Source organism: Periophthalmus magnuspinnatus, chromosome 9 (genome assembly GCF_009829125.3).
Source record: "Periophthalmus magnuspinnatus isolate fPerMag1 chromosome 9, fPerMag1.2.pri, whole genome shotgun sequence".
Taxonomy (NCBI): Eukaryota; Metazoa; Chordata; class Actinopteri; order Gobiiformes; family Gobiidae; genus Periophthalmus; species Periophthalmus magnuspinnatus.
The window spans coordinates 23,218,822-23,232,580 of NC_047134.1; the positions used below are offsets into that span (position 1 = coordinate 23,218,822).

The window sequence follows — 13,759 nt, forward strand, 5'->3', positions numbered from 1 at the left end:
ATATGTGACCCAATTTTGAGGTAATTTGAAGTAATGGAAAAAGTCTGAAATATAAGTCTAAAATACTTCCAACTAAAGAGATTTTTCGTGTGAATCTATTTTTCATTGAATTATCTTGATCCTCGTGAGATTCATAATGTGCTGCTGTCAAACGTGCGCAGAGGAGCTCGTGTCACGTGCGCGCGCATATATCTATAGAATAGTGCTCTGGGCGGAGGTCCATTAGTATTCCCGTCCTTTGGGTGCGCAGTGTTAGCCTCCTCATCCACGTCAGGCCTGTAGCAACTGCTCTGCCTCTTCTCTCCATCTCTCCATCCCTCCTTCTGCTCTTTTTCTTCTCTCTGCTTTTTCCAAGGTTAACAGACCCCAGGCACCGCGCGCACGTCTCATCTGAAGTTTTGGGAGAGCGGGGGGAGGACGTTCTTATAGGAGGGGCTGTGCGTCTCCAGCAAAAGCGCTCGCTTTTCTTAATGGGAACGCGTAATTATAAGAAATGGCTGCATTTGGAGGACACCTGTGAGCGAGTGCCGTCGACGTCGCTTCGTGAGAGGAGAGCCCTGAGCTGGACCTGTTTGGCACTTTGTTGTTTTTATTTTTTATTTGGGGCGTGAATGCTTTGAGCTGAGAGCTTGTCGGCGCGCTGCTGGAGTGAAGGTGACTTGCTTTGCACCCCGCTGCAGTCAAAGGCAATGCGGAGAGGACTCGCGCGTCAAGGAGGAGCGTAAACCGAGAGAAGATCGCGAGCCACACCGGAGTTTGGGGCAGATTTTCAGACTGAGGTGATCGGGAAAGAGAACCGCTGTGGGGTGGAAGAAGTGGAGGGGTGTGGGACATCACGGACCATCTCCAAACATCCTCTCCAGCTTAGAGGAGAAGCGCCGTTCTGTACTGGGGCTGTTTTCTTAGTGGATGTGTATGCATGAGTTCTGCATCGAACGGGCGCAAAAACCGCCCCAGATCGAGCGTCTTCCAGATCGGCAAGCCTCCTTACCGAGACCCGCAGCGGAGGGAGAGCACGGAGAGCAGCCGCAAAGCCCAGCGCGCCGTGGCCGACTGCAGAATGGTACGTCTGAGCACGACACGTCACTAAACGGTTCGCATTAGCTCGCTTTTGTTCCCATCCCGCAGCGGTAATAGCCCCTGCTGCATCCACTGTAAACCTGGCGTGGCCAAAGCTAAAAATAGCCCCCCCTTGTGGTTTGTGCTGCGCAGGGTTTTTGAACGAGATGCAGTTGTCGCACAAAGGTGATTTTTTTTTTTTTTACAATTGATCAGAATGACAGGGTCCGGGTTGTGCGCGCGTGTGAGTGCGTGAGCGTGCGTGTGGGTGCGTGAGAGTGCGTGTGATCGTGACACAGATGTCCTCTGCTGTGTCAGATCCACACCGGGCTGCGGATGGTCAGACGTGGAGCTCGGGGTAGGTGCGCGTCACTCGGGCAGCAGAGGTACAACGCACCCGCGGGACGCGCGCGCGGGAGTAAACACTGACACACGCACATCCACCCGAGTAACCTCCGCACTCTGCAGCGTCTAACAACCCCGTCCCATCTGTGTAACCGGAACACAAGCGAGTCAAGCTGATGTGGAATCGATACGGGACCCATTTAGACATAAGATGCGCGCTCTTTAAAACTGCAGCGCCAATCCGTTTAGCGCACGTCCAAACAGGCGCAGCGTTTACGTATAAAAGAGCACGTATTATGCGAAAATGGAGATGAACTTTTAAATATATATATGAACCAGGGGCGGCGCCGGGGGGTGCGGGGGTGGGATGGGGGGGCGCTAGGCAGGGGGGGCTTGAGGGGCCCCCCATAGCTCCCACTTGCCCCACTTTCATAGCACATCTCATCTAGAATATAAATGTTCAAAATGACGCTCCAATAAATAGAAAGAGACGAAGTTTAAATCTGCCAACTGGACAAATCGTTGTAGGAGTGAAGACGTTTCGCTCGTGATTTGTTCAGTTGACAGATTTAAACTTCAGCTTTTGCTATGGATCAGACCTGGACGACTGAAGGATGACACAGATACTCCAATAAAGAGAATTCCATATGAGCTTTTATAAATCACTACAGCACAAAACAAACATTTTAAGTGAGCGTCCCCCAGTGAAGACCTCAGTGCCCTCTTAGCTCCTCCAACCAAAAATGTCTGGTGCAGCCCCTCATATGGGCAAGAATGAGCTCTGTGTGTGGATTTAAGATGATATCGGCATTGACGAGTTCACAAGACGAATCAGTTCAAAGCATTTTGTTTATTCAGAATAAACCTTACCAAACTTGTTCACTATTTGCCATTTACGCTCACTTCTACAGGACAATATGACCCCTTTAATTCAGTTTTCTTTCACTATATCTCTTTAAATGTAGTTCTTCCTGTTTGTGTACACAGTTACCATGGTTACATTAGATTGTTACCTTAGATACATTTTTCATGATGAATTTGGACATTTTGAAATTTGAAATCATAATTCATATTCCCATTTTATTTGTTTAAACTGGTGCTGCAGCCGTGACCTCTGAACAAACAGAATTTAGAAGAATTCTGTAAATACCTGCCATACCACTTTGCAACACTAGGGGAAGTCAAGAGTAAACGCATTAAGTCTGCAGTAAAATAATCACTCAGCAGATACTTTTTTTTTATTACACTACACTATTGAAAAATGCTGTATGTAAACACTGAGGCGACAGTGGCTCAGTTGGTCGAGTGTTTGTTCACTGATTCAAAGGTTGGCGCTGTGAATCCTGCTCTTGACCTAAACATTTTAGGGCGAGAGGTCAAATCCACTGACCCACAAGTCGGCAGTGGAATTCCAGCTGTCATTGTGTCCTTGTGCATGACACTTAACCCACCTTGTCCCCCTGTGTCTGCGTACACTGGGGGCAATTTATGTGAATGTGAATAGTACTACAGAAGCCTGCATTTGGACAATAGAAGTACTGCATGTGTATTTGGCTCATAGTGATTCTATGGTTGGTAATTCTTCGATTCTTTCAGTCGCAGTGTAACATGAGTCTTGGCTCTCTCTGGGATGTGTCTATAAAAGTCTCAGCACTCAGGGTTTTTTCTGTTTACCCAAAATGACCCTACAGTCCTCATCAGGACAGAGACTGAAGCATGCTGGGTATTTTTGTTTTTGTCTCCAGACCGGACCACTGTATAGTTATTTAAGATGTTAGTCACTGTAAAAATAAATCCAATAATAATAATAATAATAATAATAATAATAATAATAATAATAATAATAATAATAATAATAATAATACAATAAAAAAACAATAAAAAATAAAATAAAATAAAATAAAAACACTAACACATAATCGCATTTAATGTTTGTTTCTTTTTTTATATACACACAGAAGACATCAGATATATGAAGTAAGATTATATGAAAAAAAAACAACTAAATACTACTACTACTATTTTTTATTTTTTTTATTTTAAATTGAGTTTTTTGTTTTTTTTACTGCATAATTCCATATATCTTGCTTCATATATTTGATGTCTTCTGCATGTATATAAAATGTAAAAAGTAGTAAAAAAAACAAAACAAAAACAAAACATTGAATGAGAGGGTGTGTCCAAACTTTTATCTATTTGTGGGTAAAACTTCAGTGATAATTCAGCCCAGAACAGAACAGTGAAGTGATCGAGCTGTTTTAATCCTATGTTTTTACCATAGACTGTAGAGGCTTTACCTTCTACAGCCTGGCTCCGGATTGGCTCTTTGGTTGCTATGATACTCGCAGTCGGAAGCTGGCTCCAAATTGGCCCCTATAACTGCTAGTCTCGGTGAGCTTCATTTGACTGGAGCCCAACGCTGTGGGTGACGACACACTCACTCAGTCCACTTCTTTATACACTCTGTAGTTTTTACACTATAATATAACACAGAGTACGTATTCTGAACGCAGTATTTTTCTCAACTACTACAAACTGTTCTGTAAAACAACCACTACTACATGTAATACTGCAGCTGTTATACTAATAATAGGTGACAGTGGCTCAGTTGGTAGAGCGTTTGTGCACTCATCTGAAGGTTGGCGGTGCAATTCCAGCTCCCACAGATGAATACAGTTGTTGCGTCGTTGGACAAGACACTTAACCCCCCTCGCCCCGGTGTCTGTGCACACTGGCGTATGAATGTGTGTGTGTGTGAATGAGTTAGTGGTTCCTTGATGTAAAGCGCTTTGAGTGACTTGAAGGTCAAAAAGCTCTATATAAAAACAAGAACATAACCAAAATGTTCAAATATAATTCCACTAACTAAGAAATAATCTAAACATATATTGGTTCCCCTTCTGTTCTTGTTCTTAGAAGTCAAACTGAAGTCAACACAACTCTTACAAACCGTATTTCTGTCACCTTCACTGATCTTGCTCTAAAAAGATGTTGTTGTCTAAAATGGGACAGAATGGAGCTGAAAGTAGAACAGTGGAGAGGCCGAGGTGTCATCTGAGAGGAATTGGCCCGAGCTTCATTTGTCTTATTCAGATCTAGGTCTCAGAGAGGAAAAAAAAAAAAAAAACGTTCTAAAGTTCTGCTCCAGGCTCCGGACTCGCCCTGGCCCTGATGGACTCCATAGGAAACACAAAGAGTGCAGATGTTACTTATAGTGTAATTAAAAAAAGACATTTAACCACCCAGAACTATACTATTTGTCTTTAACTTAAAAAAATACAGGTCTGGAAAGTAAACATTTTTAAAGGGATGAGGATGCAGATAAGATCATATATTGTAAAAGTAGTTGGCATGTGTAGATATTTTATTTATTCACTGGTCTACGCTCTCGTCCCTTGACCTGAAGCTTTGCAGTTCAAACTCGGACCAGTGTGTGCTGCTGTTGTGTCCTTGGGCAAGACACTTCACCCATCTTGTGCTCAGATATTACATGTTGGCGGTTCGAGGGGCTGAAGGTCTTTGGTCAGTCTGCCACAGGGCGACTGTGGCTATAACTGTAGATTAGCACAGTGATCAAATATTGTGTTGATTAACCTAAAGAATTATTTTATATTCAAATCCTTAAAATACCCAACCTTTGCTTTGTCGTAAAATATTTAGTAGATTTATTTCGCTTTGTTTCTTTATTACATAATTCCATATATCTTACTTCATATATTTGATGTTGTCTGAAAAAGAAAGTAGTAAAAATAAAGAAAAAACACATGAATGAGAGTGTAAATCCTACTACCACTACTACAGTTATTATTAAGCAATGTTTCTGTTCATGTCTTTATTTTACTTGTCTGTGTGTATATATTTTCCCTGACCGCTGCTGTGTCCTGTCCTGCTCAGATCGTGCAGGAGTTTAACACTCTGGTGGCCCTGTACCGGGAGCTGGTCATCTCCATCGGGGAGATCACTGTGGACTGTCCCTCTCTGCGCGCTGAGATGCTCAAGACCAGGACCAAAGGCTGCGAGATGGCTCGGGCCGCCCACCACAGCCTCTCGCTCATCTCAGGGTAAGGAAACAGGCACTGGGGGGTATTTATGGGGTTATTATGGGGTGGGCTAAAAACTCTGCAGGGTTTGATGATCTAAACATTGTGGCGTTGTTGTTCTGTGACAATGACTGTGAAATCTTGAGTCTAGGACTCAAACTCAAGGCCTGGGGGCCAAATGCGGCCCACCATGTCATTTTATGTGGCCCGCGACAAGGTAAATTAAAACGTATGACTGTCTTAAAATGTCAGTTTATTAGGAGATATGCAGTTACAGTCATTTTTTATTTTTATTTTTTTACATCTAAACGCATATGCAGTGTTTGTAGTCAAGTAATAAGTAAAAAAAAAAAAAGCAGTTACCTTTATTTTACATTACATTCAGTTACATTTATATGGTTTTACAGTTACATGTGGCCCTCGGTGAAATTGAGTTTGACACCCCTGGTCTAGGATGTGAGGATGTCGTATTCCCAGCTGCAGGATAAGAGCGAGATTTTCCCTGTTGATTACATTGTACAAGCCAAAAGTAAAATCTGTCAACTGGACAAAAAGTTCTAGGAGTGAAGACGTTTGCTGCTCATCTAAGCCGCTTCTTCTGTTCTGGTCAGATTACTGGTGGACACTGCCTTATATCTATCTGAAGGGAGAAGCTAACTACACTGAAACTGAAACCCACTATTATTTACTGTTTCTGTTTCTAGGCTAGCGACTGAGGCATTACACAGATATATGGATTACATTGTACTGTGCCATGAAATCAGCACTTTTACCTGCCCCACGTCTCCATTCAGTTCTAAAGACCAACAGAAGTTTGTGTTGTCACCTTAAACCTAGCAATTCCTGCATTCCTGATTATTAAATGAAATAAGCAAAAACAGATCATTTTTATTAGTGACAAGGACCATTTATTCTGTGTATTTGTTGATTCAGACTGAATAACACACAAACTAACACCACTGTTTTGCTCTTATCGCAGTGAAGCCATATAGACGTGTAGAATATCAGCAAGTCATTTGAAACCAGAGAATCAGCCAAATGTTCTGGAGTTTCTGTTTCAGCACCCTGGACAGTGCCCCACCTGGTAATTGTTGAAAATTGCTGGGTTTTAGATGACATCACAATATTCTATAGGCCAATTATGTTTAGAACCAATAAGGGCTAAAATAAATATTGTTCAAGTTAAATTTTTGTTGAAATATAGCAACTTTTTGAGTTTGGTCATTAATAGAAATGATCCGGTTTAACATTTGTGAGTTTACCTTTTGGATACTTCATGGCAAAGTACAATGTAATCAATAGGGGTAATTGGCTCTTGCGCCTCCATCTGGGAATATGACATTATTACAGTCTAGACTTTGAAAATCACCCACAGAGGTGATCTTTAAAATACTCTAAAATGCTTAATTATACTATCAAAAAAATATAAATAACAAATCTGACCTCAGGACGGAGGAGCTCGGAGTAGAGCCGCTGCTCCTACACGTTGAGAGGAGCCAGCTGAGGTGGCTCGGGCATCTGCTCAGGATGCCTCCTGGACGCCTCCCTAGGGAGGTGTTCTGGGCATGTCCCACTGGGAGGAGGCCCCAGGGAAGACCCAGGACACGCTGGAGGGACTATGTCTCTCAGCTGGCCTGGGAACGCCTTGGGATCCCACCGGAAGAGCTGGAGGACGTGTCTGGGGTGAGGGAAGTTTGAGAGTCCCTGCTTAGACTGCTGCCCCTGTGACCCGGCTCCGGATAAGCGGAAGAAAATGGATGGATGGATGGAAATCTGATCTCAAGTCTCACTGTAAACTGTTGGGTTAAATGCATTGTTTTACTGCAATATGATGAAATATAAGTAAAAAAAAAAAAAAAAAAAGGCAAAGACAGCGCTATAGACCATTATCCTTTGCTCTTTCAGTGCAGCCCCAACAGCCCCAGTACATCTACAATACCATAAGCTGCCAATTTTCCCAAACTGAAGGGAGCAAGAGAGGTTTAGATATTTGTGTCATGCTAAAATAAGAAAACCACTTATTTGAAATTAGAATGACTTAACACAAATGAAAAAAACACATACTAAAATAAAAATAAACTTTAAGGATGACAGAAGAGCCAGGATTAGCAATAGGAAAAGTTATGGCACTGTCCGTGGTGCTGAAACATTGATTCTGCTGCAGTTAAAAGCTCGAACGACCGGCCCCAGAGCAGCGCCCGGAGTCTGAACTGCACATCTCATTAGCATAAGTACCTCCATTTTAGCCACATGCACTTAAGATAGCACACTGTACACAGCTAATCCAAGAGAGAAGATTTAAGGAATGTCACAAATCAATATGAAACCACCTGAAAAAAACAAGGACACAAAGGAGGACTGATTTAGTAAGAAACAAGCCCAATGTACAGGTTATATCAGCCCCATTGTGCTCTATAGTTATAGTCTGTGACACTAGGTCTGATTTAAATACATAAGGTTAATATAAGAATAATCTGGTTTAATCTATAGGAAAATATATAATCTGTAAACATTATTAACTTTATTCCAAAATGCTCAGATCTTCCTGTTAAAACCTTAGAATTTGTCTGGTGTCAGAATTACATGAATGGAAGCCTGTAATGATACAATATAATATATGTCGGGCAAATGAGCAGCCAATGTTACCTCAGACCATACAGTGAAAGTTGTAAAGCTTACGCCCCCTACTGTCTGAAAAAACAAGTAAAGCAGCCCATAAGAGATGTCACTACACCACCACTGCACTACACCATCACTACACTACACCATCACTACACCTTCACTACAGCATCACTACACTACACCATCACTACACTACACCATCACTGCACTACACCATCACTACACCTTCACTATAGCATCACTACACTACACCATCACTACACCTTCACTACAGCATCACTACACTACACCATCACTACACTACACCATCACTGCACTACACCATCACTACACCTTCACTATAGCATCACTACACTACACCATCACTACACCTTCACTACAGCATCACTACACTACACCATCACTACACTACACCATCACTGCACTACACCATCACTACACCTTCACTATAGCATCACTACACTACACCATCACTGCACCACCACTGCACTACACCATCACTACACCTTCACTATAGCATCACTACACTACACCATCACTACACCTTCACTACAGCATCACTACACTACACCATCACTGCACTACACCATCACTACACCTTCACTATAGCATCACTACACTACACCATCACTGCACCATCACTACAGCATCACTACACTACACCATCACTGCACTACACCATCACTACACCTTCACTACAGCATCACTACACTACACCATCACTGCACTACACCGTCACTACACCTTCACTATAGCATCACTACACTACACCAATCGCACACCTTCACTACAGCATCACTACACTACACCATCACTGCACCACCACTGCACTACACCATCACTACACCTTCACTATAGCATCACTACACTACACCATCACTGCACCATCACTACAATACACCATCATTACACTACACCATCACTACACTACAGCACTACACCATCACCTGACACTTGTGAGGAAGGCTACAGGAAGTAACTGCAATGTACCGAATGTAAAAGTAAACGAAATCTGTCTGACAAAACAAATCGCTCATTCTAACTTTAAAACCTTTAACAGGATGCAATGCTGTTTTAATAGAATATCAAAATATACAATGAACACCAGAATTATTCCATCTTACAGCAAACACGAGGTCGTCTTTTCTCCCTCTTCCTCCTTCCTCCCCCTCCTCCACCTCGCTCCTCCTCCTCCTCCACCTCCTCTTCCCTTCCCCCAATGTGTGAGGCACTCATAGCTGTAACCTATTTTCTGGTTCAATAATTCATTTTCCTGCTCTAGTGTGCTATAGTATGGTATAGTGTCATATGGTGTGGTATAGTGTGGTGTTGTGTTGTATTTTGTGGTATAGTGTGGTATAATGTGGTATAATCTGGTATAGTGTGGTAAAGTGTGGTATAGTGTGGCGTAGTGTGGTATATTATGGTAAAGTGTGATATAATGTGGTATAATCTGGTGTACTGTGGAAAAGTGTGGCGTAGTGTGGTATATTATGGTAAAGTGTGGTATAGTGTTTTAAAGTGTGGTATAGTGTGATAAAGTGTGGTATACTGTGGTATAGTGTTTTAAAGTGCGGTATAGTGTGGTAAAGTGTGAAGGGGCCTCACATACAGCCCATATATTACTATTTAATGTGAGGGGGTGGAGTCAGGACATGTGCGTGACACTCTGACACGATCACAGCTGTAAACAGGAACATGCAGAAATCACACGCCAAATGTGCTAGAAATAACCTCAACTCTACATTTTGTTTTATGCATAGGCCGTGTTCAGTCAGGGAACAGGAAACAAAACATGACATCATGAGCTTTGGATTTATATGAAAAAAATGTGAATAATCTAATAAACAGATGTAATATCGCTGCAGTTTCAAAAGCCAGATTATGTTTTTTATAGACAAAGAGCTTCTTCTTAAACTGTTCAAAAGGTTGCCTGTGGTTTTGTTTATATTGTGTGCTTGGTTTAAAATGTGTCTATGATAAATTGTGCTGATATCTGTGCTGATAGTTTAAAAGGGACCGGAGTGAATGTAAAAGATCTTACCATGTATCAACAATTAAAATATTTGGTCTTCTGAGTAGCACCAGATCTAAATCAGTAAATCAATAACACAGGACTTTATTTATGGTCTAAACCATAAATAAAGAAGTAGAAGTTCATGATACTGCAAGTATCATAGCAACCAAAGAGCCAATCCGGAGCGAGGCTGTTGAAGGTAATGCCCCTTTCCGCCTGCACTGCTGGTTTAGCAGGGAGCTTAGCAATGCTGTTAATCAAGCCTGTTCCTAACGCTAACAGGAGTGACCGGGAAAAGAGGACGCCTGATTTGTCTGTTATTAATGTTCGTATCTTGATTCACGGGAACAATAGTGAAATAAAAATACCACAATCGTGTAGAGTTGGTTAATACAAACATTTTAAAAGCAAAATGTGGAGTCTGACAGCAACAGTTACAGAGAGAGGGGCCACAGTTTTTCAATGTAAAGTGAATTAGAGCCAGAGTGGATGGAGCTGGAAGCACGCCCATGCTCACTTTCTATTTGGAACATGGTGGCTAGCAGGTTAGCTATGTCCATTTATATATAGTCTATGGTCTAAATACAGGCTAAACTAGGTCTAATAGGACGACTTAGTTCCTATACTAGTTCTAAATGAGGTCTAACCCTAAGGAGGATCAAACTGTAGATTCAAATGACTCTAAATTCAGTAAATAAATTATCTGTAAAGGAGCAACGAGCTACACCACAGACACCACATCTTTAAATGTGCGTTTTAGGTAACACGTCTCTTTAAATGTGCATTTTAGGTAACACGTCTCTTTAAATGTGCATTTTAGGTAACACGTCTCTTTAAATGTGCGTTTTAGGCCGGAGGACGGAGAGATCCACCCAGAGATCTGTCGGCTCTTCATTCAGCTGCAGTGCTGTCTGGAAATGTACATCACCGAGATGCTCAAGTCTGTGTGTCTGCTGGGCTCCCTGCAACTGCACCGCAAAGGTCAGACGCCCCCTACAGTACGCACGCTGTACTACAACACAAGAGCTCTGTGATGCCCCCACAGGACACACGCTGTACTACAACACGTGCTCCTTGACACTTCTACAGAACGTACAACTACAACAGAGCTCTCTGACGCCCCCACAGGACACACCTTGCACTACAACACATGTCCATATTAAAGTTTGCGTGTTTGCTGGGCTCTGTGCAACTGCACCACAAGGTTAGATGCCCCCGCAGGACACACGCTGTACTACAACACATGGCCACATTAAAGGCAGTGTATCATAATAATATCCTGGCCAACAAGGTGAATTCTCAGGATATTTGTAAAATCACATAAAGAAACATGTCTCTGTGCAGGTAAAGAACCGTGTGGACCCATATCGCTGGACACTCGTCTGGATGAGAGCTCGGACATCCCCATCCTGGAGGACACCTCGTCCTCCCCTACAGACTGTCCTCAGCTCTGCTGGCTGCTCGCCACCGACATCGACAACATCGAAAAGTCAGTACTACACAGGACACTTTTGTTTTTCATATTTTAGTGAACAGAAAGATACAAGTGTGTAAACATGGGATACACTACATATTCTTAGGTAAAATGTCACCAGCTAAAGTAGTCCTGACCTACAACAAACATCCCCAAGGGGACAGTAAAGGCTGTTCTTAACCTTAGAAATACTCGCTATCCATAACGGTGAAGTGATTTTAAACTTTAACTTAGTTTAAGAAGTATAATTGTAATTGAGTCATTTGAGGAGATTTGTGATTCACTGTAGAAACAAACTCAAGTAAAACACTTTTAAACACCTCAGCAAAAAATGAAAGTGAAAGTAAAAGAATTTGTTCATGTGGTACTATAAAAGAAAAAGTACATGTTTATGTGATACTATAACGGTAAAAGTAAAAGTTCATACGTGACACTCTGTGTTTCAGGGATATGAGGGAGATGAAGAACCTTCTCAGTAAACTCAGGGAGACTATGCCTTTACCACTGAAGAACCAAGGTACTACACAGTACATGCCAAGTACACTGACTACACATAAAGTACATAGTATTTAGAGTACATATAAAGTACTTTGGTGTTGTACTTTTTGCACATATAAAGTAATTTGCAGGTCTTTCCTAACATTGTATGTAGTGTTATATAAAGCAGTAGAGGTGACCTCTGACCTCTGACCTCTGCGCTGTCCCCTGCAGATGACAGCAGCCTGCTGAACCTGACTCCCTACCCACTGGTCCGACAGAGGAAGAGGCGTTTCTTCGGCCTCTGTTGCCTAGTAACCAGCTAAGGGCCACAAAGACACCATTACCCACAATCCTTCACCACGTGTGTCTCCCACCGATCTATTACTGCCATTTTCCAATCTCTCTCTATCTCTCTGTCCCTCTCTTTATCTCTCTCTCTATCCCCCCTTCTCTTTGTCTCTGTCTCTCTGTCTCTATCCCTCCCTCTCTCTCTCTCTGTCTCTATCCCTCTCTCTCTCTCTCTCTCTCTGTCTCTCTCTTTTTTTTAAATGCTGCCCATTTTATAATTTTATTTTGTAATACAAAGAATTGTAATTGCAATGTAATGAAAAGTCATGAACCTATATTTTAAGATACTTTGCAACTCTTTTTGGGTAAAAGTCCCAAAGTCCTGGCGTGTCCAGTGTAGGAGGTGGGTGTCCGCTGACCTCCTTAAAGTCTTGAACGAATGATACAAAGATTTATGTTTAAAAAAGGGAATATTCTTGTTTCTGTCTGTGGAGCTCGGCGTCTGGACCAGAGCGGACTAAGTCTGTCGTGTGATGCGGTCTTTCTGTTTGTTGCTGTTTTTCTCTTAAATGTACTTAATTTAGTCTTCCATGAACCAAGAACCTATACCCAACATTAACTCTTCAGCTTCAACAATGGAATATACGACACAAAACATGAAAGACTTTGCACACGATCTCTATGTATAAACCCAGACATTAGATTTGTGTATATAAACATAACCTTACGCAATGCTCGTATTATTCTGGAGTGAGAAGAGGAGGGAGCAAGGGGGAGTGAGGGGAGTGAGAGGAGTGAGAGGACTGAGGGGGAGCGTGGGGGAGGGAGGGGACTGAGCAGGGGGCCTGGCTCACGTGGGGCGGGCAGCATGGCTCTAGCTTTTAAAGGTAGTGACGTTTGTGTAGGGCGCACTGAAGGCTCCGTAGTCAATGCTGATAGGTCATTTTACATTGTTAATAAACTTTTGTTATAAAAAACTACATTTGAGCATGGAGTCCTTTGTGTAACGATAGAACACGTCCCGGTAAAGTTAAACTGGTCCTGAGACTTTTGTTTTTCTCTCATTAAAGGATTTAATTGTAAAAAAATTCTAAAAACACAAGGTAAAAATACTTTTGCTGAAGACTGTATCCACAGAAGTAGCATTCAGTGTTGGAGGTTATGTTACTGCCTTATAACACTTTGGTTACATCTTTTTTATATATATATTATGTTATATTTTTATTTTTAAAATGCATTTAGCAAAAATAAAATAAAATAAAATAAAATAAATAAATAAAATAAAATAAAATAAATAATAAGAGAAAAAAATCAGTAAATAAAAAAGTAGGATTAGGACAAGGCAAAAGTCTCATATTATAGCTACAGTCTGTAAGTTTATTAGATTTATTTTTTTTTTCACCAGTAGATGGCAGACATGAGACTTGCCCATTC

At 41.8% G+C, this 13,759-nt stretch overlaps 1 protein-coding gene across 1 annotated transcript; it reads left to right on the plus strand.

The window, feature by feature from the left end:
- The first annotated feature begins 282 nt into the window (after positions 1–282).
- rgs7bpa (regulator of G protein signaling 7 binding protein a) lies at positions 283–13,085 on the plus strand. Its single transcript, XM_055224279.1, has 6 exons — positions 283–1,063; positions 5,299–5,465; positions 10,934–11,064; positions 11,428–11,572; positions 12,004–12,074; positions 12,269–13,085. The coding sequence occupies exons 1-6, from the start codon at positions 920–922 to the stop codon at positions 12,358–12,360; spliced, it is 750 nt and encodes a 249-aa protein (XP_055080254.1). The 5' UTR covers positions 283–919; the 3' UTR covers positions 12,361–13,085.
- Positions 13,086–13,759: the final 674 nt, after the last annotated feature.

Coding starts and splice junctions, on each gene's coding strand:
- rgs7bpa (XM_055224279.1), top strand. CDS start 920: ATGAGTTCTGCATCGAACGGGCGCAAAAACCGCCCCAGATCGAGCGTC. Junction 11,065..11,427: donor CCTGCAACTGCACCGCAAAG/GTCAGACGCCCC, acceptor GTCTCTGTGCAG/GTAAAGAACCGTGTGGACCC. Junction 12,075..12,268: donor TTTACCACTGAAGAACCAAG/GTACTACACAGT, acceptor TGTCCCCTGCAG/ATGACAGCAGCCTGCTGAAC.